Raw genomic sequence first — 17759 nt, forward strand, 5'->3', positions numbered from 1 at the left:
TAGTCGTTATACAAGGATTAGGTTCAGGCACTGTCCTTTGCAGTATCTTCATTTCTTCCCGATTTTTCCTGCATCCTGCTACATCTCTGTGAAAGTACTGGCATGTGAATCTGGTCAACACGCTGTGTGGATAGGAAATTTGTTGCTAGTGGTGCTTTTTCTTAATTTTCTCCTGATCTTAACCAACCTGGTGGAAGTTTTATGCTTTTCTCCTTGCGTGTCAGTACTGGGACTATAGGACAATAACTTAGAGAGCTGCTTAAGAGCATCTTTCTGCTTCACACTTGAACACCATCCAGGATAATCCAAATCTTCCTTGCCCTCATTTTATTGACTGACTGGTTTGGGGTTTTTTTTCCAAATCTGAGTAAAATCTAAGAGCAGTGCCCTTTAAAAATCATATTGTAAATTTAAACCCATCACATTTTCCAAAGAATTAGTACAGATTTATTTAAGAAAATAATTATGCAGCAGCATGTCAAGCTCTGAATTAGCAATAAGGCTTATTTAGGAGACCTCTGAAAGAATATAACTCTCTGTGTTTTCAAGCAGTAGGCAAAAAGTCTGATGCCCCATCCTGATGCATTAGACTATGGAGAAAAATTTCTGAGTAAGGTAAATTCACTGAAAAATGCAAAAACTAGAGAGAGAAGTTGAAAAAACTTTTTTGCCTTTTTGAATCTTTTTCACTTAGTTAATTACTGTAAAATTAGTTAGAGGAAATGCTCTGAAAATAAAGTGTAAACTGAGCAACATGTGGGAAATAATTTTGAGTTTATAATTTTCATCTACCAAATCATTTTTCATAACAGAATCTTCTCCTTGATGACACAAAGGACTTCAGCACAGTGAGAGATGATGTTGGAAAAGAGAAACAAAGGCAGCTTGCATTAGAAAAAAAGAAAAGGTATTGAGTGTTTGCATTTATTTTTCTTTAAAATATGCAAACTGTTCTTTGCCGCTTTTCAGACTAGCTTGATACCTGGATAATTTTTTGGGACTGTGCTAGCTGGGTGCTCTTAGAGCACACAATTTCAAACTCCTGGCTTTAAGTGCCATGTTCCTACACCAAGCCTTGTTTTTTTTCTCTTGCAACACACTGAACATTTGTCCCTGCCTCTGAAGATAAAAAATTAGCTCCTTCGCTGCACTGGCCCTGCACAGGTTGCAAGTGTGAGCTTGCAGCTGAGTGGAAATTGGGTTCCAGTCCCGGGTAATGCTGCTTTTGGTACTAAGGCTCAACACTAATACTAAGCATCTTTCTTTTTTTCAGTAGTCAGCAAGCTGAGCGCTTACAGGACCATGTTTTCTCTGAGGAAAAGCTGAATATTAAGCACCGTAAACCAGAAGTGGCTCTTTCTATCAATGTAGGTGTTTTCAGATAGCACCAGGATATGATTTGCTGACCAGACCCTACTACCGATGTACTAAATTGGTATGGAGTACCTCAGCTGGACCAGCAAAGAGGGTCTTTCCCGAAGTGTCTTCAAGAATCACTAAGACAAACTGGATATAGGATTCAGGATAACTGATTTTCTTCTAATCTCTCTTGGGGAAGTGCTTTAGCATCCCTTTATCAATGTGGTACTTATTCTCAGGCTAGGTAAATGCACTTTATCCATGAGAAAATGGATTAATATATTGTATAACCTTTTGGTGACTGTTTTGTAATCACCCTAAATGCTTTTTTTGTTTTGGTCAAATGCTGATGTTTTGCACCATCACTACAGAGTTTGCTGGGTTTTTTTCATGTAGTTATAATCATCTCTTTTTAGACCTTTTCTTCCATCTCTGATCACTGAAGTTACTAGTGATAACCAGAATTGGCTTTTGTCTCTTTATATAGAAGCTGAAGTCTGTAGTAGCTCAAGTCAGATTTCAGGAATGAAGGAAATGTGGAAATCTCTGGACAAAGTGTACTGTAGATTGTCTCTAAAAAGAGCAATTTCAGAATCTGTCGCACGCTAGAACCTGAAGATATTTTGTGATATGGAAGAACAATGCAGTAACCTTATATTTTAATGTTTCTAGGGCTTTTTCTGTTGTCCATAAGTTTCATTAACAAACAAAAGGGATAGAAAAAATTGGCAGATCTGAGGTTTGGTCTTTAGTGGGTTTTATTGTACTCAGGAGAATGGCTTGTATCTATTTTCAGTACTCTTATTCAGAGGACTTCCCCTCATTTCTAACCTTTTAAATTGTGCTACTATTCTTTGTTACCTTTGAGAAAAAGAAAATGTTTCTGTTGGTGTCAGAAAGCTGATTTACAGCCTCCCCAAGAGAAGGGGATGTATGCGGCTGACTACCAGGTGAACTCGGTATCAAAGATTCTTAAGCAAAATATTTACCAGACGCTTGTGAAATTGAATCTCACGGTTGAGAACGCATGTACTAGCTGATGAGAGAGCATATTTTTCTTACCCCTGAGCCTGGGAATCAGGGTTTACTAGGAGTTGAGGTTTCAGCATCTTTTATCAAAACTTTTCTAACAGTTAAGAAGTACATAAACTGTGTTTCCCCCACTGTACATGACTATTCATAACTTAATTTCCCATCAGGTTGAGAATTTTCCTTGAGTACAGACAGCTACTACTGACAAATTAACCCAAACTCTCGATTGAGTTAATTGTTTACAATCAGATTCTAAGTGTTTTGAATGATAAGGTGAGAATGGAATGGTGGAAGATAACACACAAGTCTGCTATCAAACACACTACAGATACCTGTTGAACTGCACAAATGTCCAGAAACCTGTTCTGAAATGTGCAAAGCAATTGTTCTAAAATAGCTTTTGAATGTAGCCTGATGTACCCTTAACTAAATTTGTGATAATGAGAGGACAGAATTCAAGTCACTTTTGGGGACTACCAGAAATGCTTAATTTGTTTCGTGTAGGCATAGAAGATTTTGTAGAGGATGCCAGTACAGGAGACTCCTAAAATTTTGGTTAATGTGAGGACATCTCTCATAGGCTTACGATATACTGGTATTTCGGACAGCTTCCATACAAAAATGGACACTCTCAACTATCAGGGGAAAAAAAAACCTCAAAAGCACCTAGAAGCATATGTTTATTATTTAGTTCTGTGCATATATTTAAAATTCAGCAGGGGCTTCTGTGCTTTTTAGGCCAATTCATTCAAGAAGGGGGTATTTTAATTTCCTCACTGTTTTGGTTGTAGGTGGGCCTCTCTTGAATTTTGAAATCCTAGTTTTATGGATAGATTTTTCTGACTGAGGTAAGGCAGCCAATTGCTTCCCCGTCTTATTTTGCGTCACTTTCTTCCATATCCACAAGCGTTCTTGTGAGCCAGAAGTGATCACACATGCTGATTACTGAGGTAAGCAAGGAAGGTTTGTGTTTGCAGATTGTTCCACTGCATTGCACTTCCTTCGCTGTCACTTGAATTCCTCCAGCTCCTTGCTGGACAGCTGTACTGAATTCAACCTTCTCACCTACCTTTAATAACTCGAGTCTCTTGAAAACACAGAGTTTGGAGAAATTGAAATATGGATTCCACGTACTAACGTGGGGATTTTAGTATGTGCCTTTGTTAAAGTGTAATGTAGCAGCGCCTGCACTGAACCAATCTTGGATTATTTCTAATGTTGGCTCAAAATGCATATTTTTCCTTAAAACTATTGTGGCTCGTTCCACAATGAAAAAATTAATTAAAAATGGGGGTGGGGAGAGGGAACACATTTATAAAACGGAGTCTTTGTGATTCCACAATTTGTGATGGTTATATTCCAAAGCCTGAAAAAGCTTTCATCTTTATTTTTCAAGTGGTCTTCACAAAATAAAGAGTCATTTATATATGTCTAGTTGAATTGTCTGTGTATGTCTCACCGATACATTGATTGGGAATGGCATGAATTCGTTTCTAACACTGGATGGGGCACAAGCTTCACTAAGCTTTAATTTCCCAGTCTGTTCCTAAATCAGCATTCCAGTCTCTGTAAGAAGTTTCCACAAGCTGCCTGGGGTTGCACCATGCAAGGACCTGGCTTCAGTTGGAGGACTGGGATTTGAATGCAAGTTAAAGTGATTTTTAGCTTGCGTTTTTCCTCTTCTTCAGAAAGCATGGTCTAGTATTTACTCTCTGTTATTTCAACTCCATATTTGTGCACAAATACATTAATCTGGTCTATTTTTTAAGGGAATGAGCATAAATCATCTTGAGGAGCGTGGCTGTGCATAGAGTAAGAAACATGGATTGCCTGTTTCTGCTCGTATCTGCTCCTGGCACAGCTCTCGTAAAAGAGCAAGTGTTCAGCTTTGGGAATCTTACTGTGAGAAAATTGTGTGTTTTGTTTTTCTCTTCCCTGTAACTCATTCCAATTTGCCTAAGTGCGTATGGAGCAGGAGGAAGTGACCCGTTTACAAAGTGAAATCCTTCTCACTCACTTTAATTCTCCCTCACCAGGCACTGAACAGAGCCATTGTGTTCTGCAGGTATAAACCCCAAGTGGGAGGAGCAGCGGTGTGGGGGGATGGGGCTGGGGTACAGTGATGATCCGGCGCTTTCCACTGAAACAGAAATTCACTCAACAGTCAGAACCCAACGGAACAGTTGAGCAGGTATTCTTGATTGGCAGCACTGGGGTCGCCCTGTGGATTCTCCACCGTAAGAGCTCCCAGGAACTAAGAAGAGGCATCAGTTTACATATTTATTCATTAGATTTCCTGGAAAGGAATGTCTTATGATAATGAGTTCCTGGAATTCTTTTACACAGTCCAAGCATGCATAGTCAAAATAGGGTGAGGGTCTTCGGTGGTCGAGGGAAGTAGTACGTGGTTTTCTTCACAGTATCTGCTCTTTCCAGAGCACGCACTGTGATGTAAAGTCCAGGTGCATTCTTCCTAAATCAGTGAGATCACCCTCCCTAGATTGAACCTCTGTGTCCTTTTGTTTGACTTCCCCTCAGCTTAGTTTGCCCAAGTGCCTGCTGAGGGCTTTGAGTCTGCCCTCAGTGGGTTACACAGGGAGCATTTTACTTCTGTCTCGACAGACAAAGAGGCCAAGGGAAAACAGTTGAGGACTCCTCAGGAAACAAACTCAAGCAAAAGTGGTGGACTTCCCATGCCTGGAGAGGTTGGAGAGTCGGGTTGATCTGGCACTGAGGTCTTTTCCAGCCAAGATGATTCTGTGAAAACTTTCATGCATCACAGTTTAGTCTTAATCAGAAATTCATTGGTTTGAGCCCTTTCACCCCAGATCTTTATTGTGGCCAGGTGGTGGAGACCCATCAGCTGTGGTTATTGAGTGGAGTTTACATGTACCACTGCTCCTGTTTGATCCAGGCGTTTGTGCCTTGTAAGAGCATTGAACTTGCTAGTTTGTGGGTTTCTTCCTAAGAGAGAGTATCAGCTTTGTGGTTAACAAATCTTTAACTTCCTGCATGACCAAGCTTTCCCATAAACTAACTGCAGCCCAAACAGATTTTGATTCTGGTGGTTGTATTTAGATGGTGATCAACAGGGCTGACACCTGTTTTTGCTGAAATTTCCTTGCTAATTGCTGGGGAGTAAAGGTATTTAGAAGAAAGAAAACAAAACTGGCCTTAGGAAATTGGGCTCGCTTCCTTGCTGCAAGTTTTACTGGAGTTAAGTAGCATGTTACTTGTTCCAGGGATTGACTGTGTTTAATTTCCTGTGTACATTTACTCCAGGGTAGGATGGGAGCCCTGGGCAGGTGTTGCTGGGCTCTGAGGTGCCTCCAGCCCCTTGGTGCCGGCTGCCTCCTGTTTTCTGATTAAGGATATCAACTAAACTTGGACACTAGAGTGAAAAGAGTAGGTGTTTTACTGGTGATAATAATGTAACAGAATAATACAGGGAACATGCAGTAAGAAAAGACAGAATAAGGCACTTAAAGCAAACAAATATGGAAATACAGGGTAATGCATCAAATCATTGCCACCAGAGAGAGAGAATAGTGATTAAGAAAGACACATCACCACTTGCTACCAACATCCAGGGCAGCCCTGGTTGCAGTGAGGGTTTATTGAGCCTTTCCCAGCAAGTGGGAAGTCCCACACGGTGCCTCGACCTGTAGGTGAGGCATCCATAGTCACTGCAAGAGGGTCCAGCCTTATATACCAAAAATCAGCATGCCAGAATAACTGGCACCTTTGTTTTGAGCAGAAAATACCTGGTGGTTTCGTTCTCCTGTTGGATTCTACCCAAAGCCTGGCCAGGGCTCAGTGGGGAGACCAAGGGAGTTTCTAACACGGCCAAACACTTGGGTTCCCAGGCTTGAACAAGGCTGAGAAAGGACAGTTGGATACATTCTCTCAGGGTTTCATCCTCACTACTGATTACATTCTGTCTAAGCTGCATCTTTCACTAGTGAGCATACATACTTCCTTGATGATTTACATACTAAGTCAGCAGCTTTGGCTCAGGGCCTGTTGTTCCGGCCTCAATACTTAAATGCTTTAGCACTTTTTACATCAGCATAGGTGGTTTGTTACAACTTAGCACAATACCTACTAGCACAGTGGTTATCAGTTATAAAATATACAGGATTCATCTATAGGTCAGCTCTGGCTCAGGCCTGTTGGCTAAGCCTTAGCACTTCTCCTCCCTCATACAGGAACCCGCCAGGACCTTTCTGGCTGCCCCAGGGCCTGTGGCAGTGGCGGCCAGTCCCCGTCCTCTCTGAACTGCTCCTGCCTCTGCTCTGAGCTCCTCCCAGCCCTCCTGTCTCTAGTGGATGACCCCGAGGTCGCTCTTCTCCCCTACAGCTCATCCCTCTCTTTATTTGCCCCTTTTATTTGCTCAGTCTGCTGCAGGCCTTGTCTTCATGTTCCTCTTTCATTTCCCTTCTGGCAATCACAGCCAATTGCTGACCACTTCTGAACAGGCCCAACCTGACAAGTGCTGAGACCGCAATGTAATTCTGCTGCCAGGAACAGTTCCCACAGGACTTCTGTGAATTCCACCTCTGTCCTTCATACCTAAGGACACTTAACTCTCCTCCCACCCACCCACCTTCTCTTTTTTGCTCGTAAAGAGAAGGGTATTTGTTAGCTGGTGCGGTTGGTTTGGTTCCTATTGGAGGCCCGGGGCAAGGACAGATTGTGATGGATTTGGCGGGTTTTTTTCTGCTGTAAGTAGGCACAGCCACCATAGTTTCTGTTAAACTGATGTCTAATTTGGCTAATGAACTCAGTATTATTACTGCAGAAAGAATACATCTGTAGCTATAATGCACACGTGGAGCATATCTTCCTTTGGGGTGGTGTATAGGACCGTTGAAGATTCCCCAGCCAGGATTTACTTGCAGTGATACACAGATTCTCGATTTTTCACGTCACAAGACTGAGTGTGTGTGGCTGGTGGCCAAATGTACTTGGTTAGCAGCCAAGTTGTGGCAAGAGGGACTTGCTCAGTTCTGCAGAGTATCAATTTCTCTATTATGGCTGTGTTAATAAAATAATGTGGAGAAAAAGAGAAGGAAATCTGGAAAGGAAACAGGCTGAGCCTTAATTTTTGTTGTTTGAATTATACAGCAAAGTTTTAACAAATTATAAGACCATTTTCTGAAATTCACATTAGTAGGCATGGCAATTCATAAAGCAATACAAATACAAAACCTATCTTAATATAGACTATAATTGCATGCTATTCTTTCTCACTATGCTAGCAGGCTTTCAAACTAAAAGACTTAAGGTTTTAAAAAAAGATTTTAAAAAAAGACAAACTGTGCTGTGGAAAAATGACCAAGTACAGGGTAGCTAGGAACACACCCAAGACAAACTTGGAAAATGTATTTAAATCTAAGTGTCCTTTCAAGAATTATGTTAATTGGAGTAAAGAAAAGCTTGCAAATGCTATGAAATTCTTCCTGGTAATGATAACTGTAAAGTCATTAAGATAAACTGCCACTTAAAAATGAGTGGACAGCGCCTCATTCTGGGTATCTACTGCACTGTGGGGTGCACTGCGTTCTCGTGACTGTGGCTCCTCTGCACAGGTCTGCGAGGGAAGGCATGAGGATGGCATGTGCATGCTGAGTCTCCTGGCGCTCCCGGGGATGTCGGCTCAGTCCGTGTGCGTGGGTCAGTGCTGCCCCTGGTTCAGAGTTTGGTGTGCAGAACCACCTTCACGTGGCTCATGTTTTTAATCACTGCAGAGAAAGCACTGAAGATACTAGAGGTGTCAGGGAAGATTCCTGAAGCTACACAGCTTAAGGACGGAAATTAAAGCTACTTCTGGATAGCTGAACTTCTAAAAAGTCTTTATGTTTTTTCAGTTTTGATGAGTAATTTCGACGAGTTATTTTCCCTAAGAAGCAGTTTTTGACTGGAACTAGCCATTGGCTTCTAGAAAATATTAAGCCACTAGTTTGGGAGAAGAAAATTTTTCCTTTTGGACTATTTTGCTAACTCATCTTGGTAGCAGAAGTATCTATAATGCTATGTTGTAATAAGTGCTGCAGTGGCAGAGTGCCATGCAGATACACAAAGTTCATCAGCTGAAGTTCACGGGTGGTGCATTCTGCAGGCATGCTGAGATTCAAGGCTTTGAGTGTCAGACAAATGTGTGTGCTGCTAAAGTGGAAAAACTAGAAAAGAGGCCTGTGAACCCAAATTGCAGTATTGTCAGCCTCCTTGTCTGAGGGAAGGGGTTTGTTCTGCTGCCCTTAGCTGTTGAATCTGACTCATCCCACCTTGCTCTGACATGGGGATCAAGCCCTCGGAAAAATATAGTCCTCTAAGTATTATTAAAGTGGGCAGCCAGGAGAGGTGAGTGCAGAGACACCAACCTTTAGGAATTAATTCCAGCCCTCACAGAAAATGTGTGTTTTAAACTTTGGTTACCACTAGGATAAGAGCTATTGAAACAGCTTCTGTGGATTGGGTTATGAAGTAGAGAAGTGGTGCACTGAAATCTGCAAATGCCTTGAACCAAATTGGTGGAGTTTTGAGGCCAAACGTACACAGCGTTTGGAAACTCCATCAACAGTTTTCACACACTGAGAACAATTCTCCCCATAATTTACTGCCCAGTTTTTCAGAAATATTCAGCAACTTTTTTTTTTCCCAGAAGGTGCTTAGACTAGATTTACTTTGTTCATGTTTTAAAGGGCTTTGAGCAGATTTTACTGCAGAAACAAATCCAGCATTTCTCAAGATTCTCTTATACCCTCTTCCTTGAACCACATTTGTCTTGTGTAAAATTGGGATGGCTAAAAAGGGATCAGTAAAGGGCTCATTTCACTCACAGATTAAAATATCTTCTGATTCATAAGTGTACATCCTGTTCCCATATTTTCCAGTTAGATCAGCTCAAACTGTCATTGAAGGATCTTGGGGGGAAATAAAAAGCACAAGATATTAGCAACAATGGCTTTGTGAAGTGGGGCAGTGGTGAACAAATTTGTGAGGCTAAAAGCCTCTTAAAATTGTGTTGATTGGCCTTTTTATGGCTGGAAAGGCTTATCCTGAAGCACTAGGCTCTCGGCAGCTGTAAGTTAATGAAAGACATCTACTTCTGAAACCCATCCTCTATGTACAAGCCTCGTGTGGTGGCTCAGGATTGTTGCCCATTGTCCCCTTTGTACCCAGCAGTTTGATGGTAAGTTTGCCTTTTGTACAGCTCTCGGTCACAGCTGATGATGGGCCTTTGCTCTGCTCTTGGGCAGAGGGTTTGTCATTCATCTGAGGGTAGGCTTGGAGCATTCAGGACAGGCTGTATTCAGGTGGTGTGCCACAATGTCACATAGGCAGGACCAAACTCTCAGAGCATATATATTAGCTGTTAATAGTGATGTGCTGTCCATTCCCGCTAGTAGAATGTCAGTCTTGTCTTTAAAAAGATGGCAGTGGTTTTTGATGCGTGACTTTAGGTCTGATTCCTAAATAAGTACTCTGAAATAAGGCCCAGTTTGGGTTTTTCTCCGTAGGCTGTTCCCTTTGAAAGTCTGGGTTATTCCTACAGCTTCACTGATCAAAAGGCTATGAGCTATTACCTGGAGCAACATGAATTCAATGAGGAACCATATAGAAAAAATTCTGCCCTGATATTCCCCTGACCCTAGAGACTCACTCACAAAGAGGATCCGAGGGACAGAATGGTCATCGGACACCATGTTGTCATCGCTGCTGGAATGCTGTCAGGAATCAGATAGCCTCCTAGTGACAAATAACTGTCCAAGCGCTAGAAATGGACTGGATCAGCTGACTTTGCCTCATTTACCAACAACTAACAATTCTGGTGTGCTCAAGTACAGGTTTTCCCTGTTCTATCCAAGCTGTCCATGCTAGGTGCTTGGGGATGAGAACAGAAGCCCCAGGCAGGTAACTCAAAAAGCCTGATGACTGGGTATTTTTGTCTTGTATCAGAGTGCTACCTGTGGATGGAATATACAAAATGGTATTTCCATACCAATAAGTGTGTGTATGTGTGTATGGAAGTGTCTTCCCTGCCCCCTCTCCAAGGAGGAACTGTGGCAGTGTTTTGCAAACCCTGTTGTACTTCCCCAGAGAAAGTGGGAGAAAAAAGAGAATTTCCAATAGTACTTCAAAGCTGTCTGAAGTGAATCAATTTCTGCTTTTAATGTGGCTTATTCCACTCCCCGGTAAACATTTCAATATTTTTAAATACAAACTTAACACCAGATTGAGCATGATAAAGTCCTCCTGAGCCATCTGCTGGATTTCTGGGCTAAAAGCAAATGCTTTCCTTAAATCTAAAAGGAAGAGAAATACATTGTTTGGGTGGAAAAGAAAAATCTGGTCTGCATCATCTTATGTAGATTCTAAATACACCAGTAAGTGATCAGCTCTACCTTCTGATGTGTGAATGGCACATGAAGTTTGGAGGAATTAATTCTCATAAAGTAAATTGCAAAAGACCTTTAGTCCTTGAGAAACTAAAATGGTGGTGCACGTTTCCTTCCCAGTGGCTGAACAGGTCAGAATGCATATGGCTTGGCTTTATTTGGCCATCTGTGTCCCTGCACTACAAACTGCAGGAGTCATCTGCACAATTTATGTTGTACACATTTGGGGTAGCAAATAGAGAAGTTTCGTAGGAAATGGTGGGGCTAGACTTCACCAACAAACCTTGCTTTGTTCTCGATAACCGATGAGGTTATCAAGTGATAGTGAGTCTGACACACTCTTTGGCAGGACGGCTCCAAAGAGTAAGGGGAAAGTGTATAAAACAGATGGTAGCAGATGCTCTTGCAGGCCAGAAGGTGATTTAAGCTGTAAACTATTGATTGCAATTCTAAGGTTTTTGTCTGCAGATGAAAATATACCACTAAAGGCATGTTGCAGTCCCTGTGAATCAGTGTATATGAGGCTATAAAGACAATTTTCACAGCATCTGACTCTTTCTGCTTGCAGGATACCCATAACTTCAAAGCCACTGTATAGAATGATGCAATGGAGGCAGTGCAATGGCTGACCTCTCTGACTTGGCATGGGCCTCTTTCTGGGGGGATATATCTTCCCCAAGTTTTAATCACAGGTGCCACTGTTTTACACGCTTGCTGGGTCCCGGGCCTCGAGTTGGGAGTAGACAGGAAGGAGAACTGACAGGAGATCAGGAGTAGGAAAAAGGATAAAGGAGGAAAACTTAGTGTCTACCTGCATATTTCATAGCCATGTGTCTGCCATGCAAGTTTAGACCTGGAGCATGTTACTGCCAGAAAAACTTTATAACTGTTCTATTCCCCAGCTCTTCTCAAGGGTCCCCAGTGGGTTTTCTCTCTCTTCATCTTTCCTTGCATTTGCTGGAAAGGCTTCACACCAAGTGCTCAAATGCTGTGTGAGGAATGAGCACTGACAGGAAGACTTTGAGCCACCAGGTTGTTTGAAAGGGTTTGCTTTGCTCACCTTGGCTGTAAGTACACTCTTCCAAGTGGTGAATACCATCAGTGGATTCTTGCTGAAATGACATTGCAGGAAAGGAGTGGGGAGGCACTTGAAAAGTGTTAAGGCACTGATTTGCTCCAGGGATGTGTTAACATTTAGAGGAGCAACAGCAATTGGGATAGCAGAGAGGTGTGGACACAGCCATGTCCAGAGGGATACATCACTGAGAAGGTAGTGCTGGAGGCACTGCAAGGGTGTTTGCTCATCTCCCAGAAGGTGAGCTCTCACCAAAATCTTGTTCAGCCTCCATACCATACAGCAAAACACAATTTGTATCTTGCTTGTGAGATACATGGCACAGCCTGAGCATTATGTTAGAACAAAGCTTTATTCTGTGCAGTTAAACATATGAACTGGCAGAACCACAGAATCATCTTGGTTGGAAAAGCCCTCGAAGCTCCTCCAGTCCAACCATGACTCTCACACTGACCGTTCCCAACTCCACCAGATCCCTCAGCGCTGGGTCAAGCCGACTCTTCAACCCCTCCAGGGATGGGGACTCCCCCCCTGCCCTGGGCAGCCCATTCCAACACCCAACAGCCCCTTCTGGGAAGAAATGCTTCCTAAGAGCCAGTCTGACCCTGCCCTGGTGCAGCTTGAGGCCATTCGCTCTTGTTCTGGAGCTGGTTCCTTGGTTCAAGAGACTCATCCCCCCTCTCTGCACCCTCCTTTCAGGGACCTGTAAATGGAGATGAGGTCTCCTCTCAGCCTCTTCTCCAGACTAAATCCCCCCAGTTCCATCAGCCGCTCCCATCAGACCTGTGCTCTCGTAAAAGTTACTGCTTTAAATTTCAGTTGTGGCAGCACAGATCGAATAGATCTGTGGGCATGACAGTTTGGTCAGGCAGTGGAATAGGCTGCCCAGGGAGGTGGTGGAGCCACCATCCCTGGATGTGTTTAAGGGTTGTTTGGATGAGATGTTGGGGGATGTGGTGTAGGGGAGAACTTTTTAGAGTAGGGCTGAGGGTTGGACTAGATGATCCTGAGGGTCTTTTCCAACCTGAATGGTTCTGTGGTTCTGTGATTCTGTGACATATTACATGGCTTCAGTTAGACCCAGAGGGAACTGTTTCTCCCAGTAAAAGAAATCTGATTGTGCACCATACACACATTAATTGCAAAAATTATTTTTATATGATTTAACAGAACAAATCAAACAAACCTTTCCATTAACATTCCTTGAAGTAAACATGTTGCAGCTTCCAAGCTGCTTACTGTGGTTTAGGTCTTATGCAATACACCAAACCCAACTGGCCAAACCAGATCTACGTTAGGGTTCTGAATGGTCCTTCCATTACATACTTTAAGCAGGTAAAGATAAGAAAACCAAAATGTTTTAAAGTTTTAGATAGAATCTGTGCTGAAATGATTGAAACCAGCAGGTCTATCAAGGAAACCACACAGCTCTGTTTGTCTAGTCATTAGCTTCACACAGAATGTATTTAAGATGTGTTTATTAACTGATTGCTTTTTTAATCTGAAAAGATAAGTCACAAAGCAATTCACCTAATTTCTCCCTTGCTTTCCGTAACACAGCACTCCTGAGACATGGCACCTTTTTGCCACTTTAAGGATGGAAAGGCAACAGTAAGCCTTGCTTCACCCTGATCCAGGCAGCAGGATCAGCCAGTGGGCTCCATCTGTAGCTCTGGGATGTGTCTCTCAAGAGGGATTGCTGCTGGATGGCAGAGGCAAGGCAAGGGAGCCTCTGCTGAGCTGGATCTCCTGCAACTACATCTCATGGCAAGCAGCCAGGAAATGAAACAAATACCAGGGACTGTGCCAAGCCTCAAAACAGGTATGTAAGAGGCCAGAACCTCAGCTGGCAGAACAACAGGTTTGCTGAGATTCATCCTGTATTCAAAAAACTAAAAAGGTGTAGAAGGTACCTATGTCTGTGTATTACTTGTCACCTGGTAGGTTGGTAGAAAGAAGTTCCCCTCTGCCTGTTGGACGTTGTTCAGATTTTGAAGTGACGTGTGTTTTGAAGTGTGAAGTCTCTTTCACAAGTGATGCTGAGCACTTTAAAATGTCTGCCTACTTCACTACAGTAACAGATTGTAGCCAAGCAGTCACTAGCATCTGTCAGTTTGTTGCGCTGATGAGATGGAGCCCAGCTGCCCTGGAGATGAGGGAATGTGTGATGGAGAACTTTATCCATCACACAGGGGAAAGGAGGGGAGCATGTTTGAGAAATTGGTGTCTGAACCTGGATTTTTCAGTCTACAAGGCCAAAGTTTCATGGTCTAAAATGACTTTTCTTATTGCAAGCGCTGGCTTAGTAATGCAGAGCCAGAACTGGGGAACACCCTTGGTGTTAAATGCCAGCTTCATTCTCCTTTCTAAACTGTGTAGGTTCCCTGTCATTGACTTTTCTTGCAATTAGAATGAAATAGTGTATCAAAATGTGAAATAATTAGCCTCAGAGCTATAGTTAACCAATTTCTTCATGGCTTACTGGTGGGAGAACAGCTAATTAATATGACAGAACACATGGAAAATCTCACTGGTTTCCATATTGCAGGTGCTGGGCTCATGCAATTACCTTTTAGGGCAAGGGAACTGTATAAGTCGTCCCAGATGGGAGTTCTGTTCACTGGGAAGTCCCATCCTTGGAGTCTGCTTTCTGAAACACTCACAAGATGATGCCACATCCAAGTGTCTCTGCCAAGTGAAAATGGTTAGTTTTCCACTGCAGTGGAGTTGTGCTATTAAAGCAGCAGGGAAGAGAAGGCACAGTCACAACCTTTAGTTTTCCATGCTGAGGTTAAATAATTGCCAATATAGCACAGAGTGTGCATGCATTTGTCTGAGTTTGTCAGGTAAACCTGGGCTGCTGGTGGAGCACGATTGTCCCCAACCTAAGTGGGTGTATAGATGAGCCCCCATGGTTTGTCTGGTAACCAAACTCTTGCTGTTGTCAGGAGAACCAAGCTCATGGTTCTCCACTTCTCATGGGGAGATGCTATGTGGCAAAGCTGGTGTCAGTTCTGCAGTTGGTGGCAGTAGGATAGGAGAGAGATCCTTCACAGAATAAAGCATATCCAGAGATGCAGTCAGTATGGACTTCTGCAGAACTCTGTGGCAGATATAGACTATCTTAAATCTATGTTTTTCAAGGCATCTTGCAGAACCTGCCAACCAAATATTTCAGGCCTGTGCAGTATCAAAGTACAATTACTTCAAATAATCTAGGAGAAAAGATGCACAGCATGACAGTAATTTGTGTTTCACCAGTTTCCTGCTGATCTTCAAAAGCATACTGTTTTCACAGTGATTTGAACTATACATCTGATATGTTTATCTGATGGGCTAGGAGTAATTTTGATGGTTGATAATAATCCAGAATGTGTGGGACTGCTGGACAAAATTCCAAATTCCACATTGACAAGCAGCTCAGAGGGCAAAACATGACTTTTAAGGGGTGGTAGTAATTTAAAAGGCAAACAAACCCACATCTGTTTAAAGCAGGACAGGGGATGAAAAAGTTCAAGAGCATGTTGAGAACAGAAGGCCATCTCCCAAGCAAATGCCATTGTTTCTATGTCTGGGGCTCTTTCTGTGGACTTGGTTTGGTTGCTATTCTTGATGTTAAGGTAAGGGGTATTGTATGAATGTTTATTTCTGCCTGAGGAGCTGATTTTAATGTGAAATTCCAAAATCCTATGACATGGAGATCTTTGGAGGAATCCCCACTTGGTGTAGAATTCTGCACAATTACAAACTGGTTGGTTTTCCATTGCCTTGTTAAAAAGTCTTAAAACTGAGAAACACAATGAAGCGTGCAAACCTGCTGATATTTATCATAGTCAACAACAAATATCTTGTTGTAAGGTAATGCAGTCAGTATGTCCTTCCATGCTACTAGTGTCCCAATACTGATATCCTTAGGTCTGAACTAGATGTGTCTTTGACCAAGACAGACAACGGGTGCTTTTTGTTGTCAAGCTGCATCTATATTTTACAGCAGCATTCAGTAGCTCAGCTGATAGGGGTTGGAAACTGCATATGTGTGTGCATAAGCTACTGAGTTCATAAGGTTATTTGAGACTGGATATAGTATCCTGCTGTTTGTGATATGTAAAAAGAAACAGAGATAGGGAGCTTTACATTCCCACTGCTGGGCCTTGAATATTTGGCCAGCAATATGTATGAACCATGGTGCTGTCTTGCTGCTTTCCAGCCTATTTCTGCCAAGAAGTTCTGCTGTATTAAGTCAAACAAGTGGCTGAAAAGGTCAGTCTGTTCCTCTGGGAGGCAGCAAAGCTTGGAGGAAAAGCCAGTGTGTGTGGACATCTATTCCTGCTTGTGATGGTGGTGAAGTGCTCTGAATTGTGCCACCCTTTTGGTGTTAGGATGGCTTTTGGCACATGTTGGAGATTTATGTTGGAGATCTGTGAATCTTTTCTTGAACCATTCAGTACGCTGCTTTGTCTCTTATTGATGTTGTGTGGTTAGCTGAATTTCCTACTGACATTTTCAGGCAGATTAGCCTCAGTTTGCCTGTCTGTGAACAATTCTAGTCCAAGGTCCTCAAAAAAACTAGGTCTTCAGACTAAACTTAAAGCTCTCTGTTTTATGGTCTTAGGGTACTTCTTTCAGTTCTAGTGCCTCCCTTTAGGTCCACAGGGATTTGTGGAGACTTTGTGGGTTGTTAGCTTTTAGTTGTGTTGAATTGAGCTGTGCTTCCTCTGGGTACTACCTCTTCAGCAAAATGAGCATGCCAAAGGCCAAATGTAACAAAACCCCTGAGATTCCTTCTCAGGCATCTCAGATGCTTTGTAGAGAGCTGGTGGCAGAAATCCAGATAAACCGCATAATTCCAAAACAAACAACCCTCTTTCCCAGAGCAGCTTCTTCCCAGTCTTCTTGTTTCCTCTGAGACTTTTTCTGATGCCCTTGGATGTAGCTGTCAACACCTTCCCTTCTTCCCAGGCTCACCAGATCCTGGAGTCACAGCCTGTCTGGGAACCTCATCAGCCCACCAGCATGGTGGGCTAGGGGAAGGCAGAAATCACTTCCCTGCACCCACCAGCTCTCAGGAGCCCAGGTGTGTTTACCCAGTCAGCGTGGAAGCCATCCACTTCCCTTCCTCTGCTGAAAAAGTAACCTCTTTCTGTGCCTAAACCAGAAAAATTTGCTTTGTAAAGTCTCTCTTTTTGTTCCCAAATCTCACTCATTCTTCCAAAGTTGTTTAGCTAGGAAGGCAATTTGGAGCTGTAAATTGAAGCACAGCTGCATAGCCCCCACGCAGTCCTGTTGAAGTTTAGCTTTCAAACGTTAGTGGTCATGACTGGCTGAGCAGAAAAGCAGGATTTTCTTTCTCAGGTTCCCAAACCTGGTCAGGGAGACTGGAAACGATGTGGAGTCTGGGGTACAGCCAGGTTTTTGCTTGTTGATGAGGGCTGCAATGGGGTGAGGACAAAGCGGGTTGCAGGGAGGGTGCAGTACGCTGCCTGGTGGCAGTGGGACTGCAGGAGACAAAGATGGTGCAGGGGGTCCTGTGCTCTTAATGGCAGTGGCCTGGCTTTGCTAGGGAGTGTGATGCAGGATGGGGCTGACGTTACTTGCTGCTCTCCCATCCATCACTCTTACTTCTTTACTTCAAGGACAATTTAAGAAGAAACCACCACAAGATACAACTGAACCTTCTGCGCACGGTTTATTTGCTGATTATTAAACAAGGGACTGGGGTGTGACTAGTTCTGCGGGACAAGAGGCGTCGGGGCTGGTTCCAGGGACTCCTTCCCTCAGGCCCAGGGCGGGGACGGGCAGGGCCCAACCAGGCCGCGGGCCGGTTGCTAGGGCCGCGTTGAGCGTAGCAACCGCCTGCCCCGGCATTGCGCTTGCGCAGTGAGGCGCGCTCT

General features: G+C 43.2%; 2 protein-coding genes across 4 annotated transcripts in view; both read left to right on the forward strand.

Moving 5' to 3' along the window:
* The window catches only part of USP40 (ubiquitin specific peptidase 40), a 38508-nt gene extending 35463 nt beyond the window's left edge, over positions 1-3045 (forward strand). For 2 of the 3 annotated variants that reach the window (XM_026852837.1, XM_026852838.1), the window contains exons 31-32: positions 813-907; positions 1277-3045. In XM_026852837.1, the coding sequence (XP_026708638.1) occupies positions 813-907; positions 1277-1385 (204 nt within the window). In that variant the 3' untranslated portion in view covers positions 1386-3045. Of the gene's footprint in view, positions 1-812; positions 908-1273 lie in introns of all 3 variants that reach the window. The other variant, XM_026852836.1, reaches the window with a different exon arrangement.
* The window catches only part of TRAF3IP1 (TRAF3 interacting protein 1), a 61176-nt gene continuing 45705 nt past the window's right edge, over positions 2289-17759 (forward strand). Inside the window, exon 1 of the mRNA XM_026852419.1 lies at positions 2289-2388. Coding sequence (XP_026708220.1) covers positions 2289-2388 — 100 coding nt within the window. The remainder of the gene's footprint in view (positions 2389-17759) is intronic.

The sequence above is a fragment of the Athene cunicularia genome (assembly GCF_003259725.1).
Source record: "Athene cunicularia isolate RWA chromosome 7 unlocalized genomic scaffold, athCun1 chr7_part1, whole genome shotgun sequence".
Lineage (NCBI taxonomy): Eukaryota > Metazoa > Chordata > Aves > Strigiformes > Strigidae > Athene > Athene cunicularia.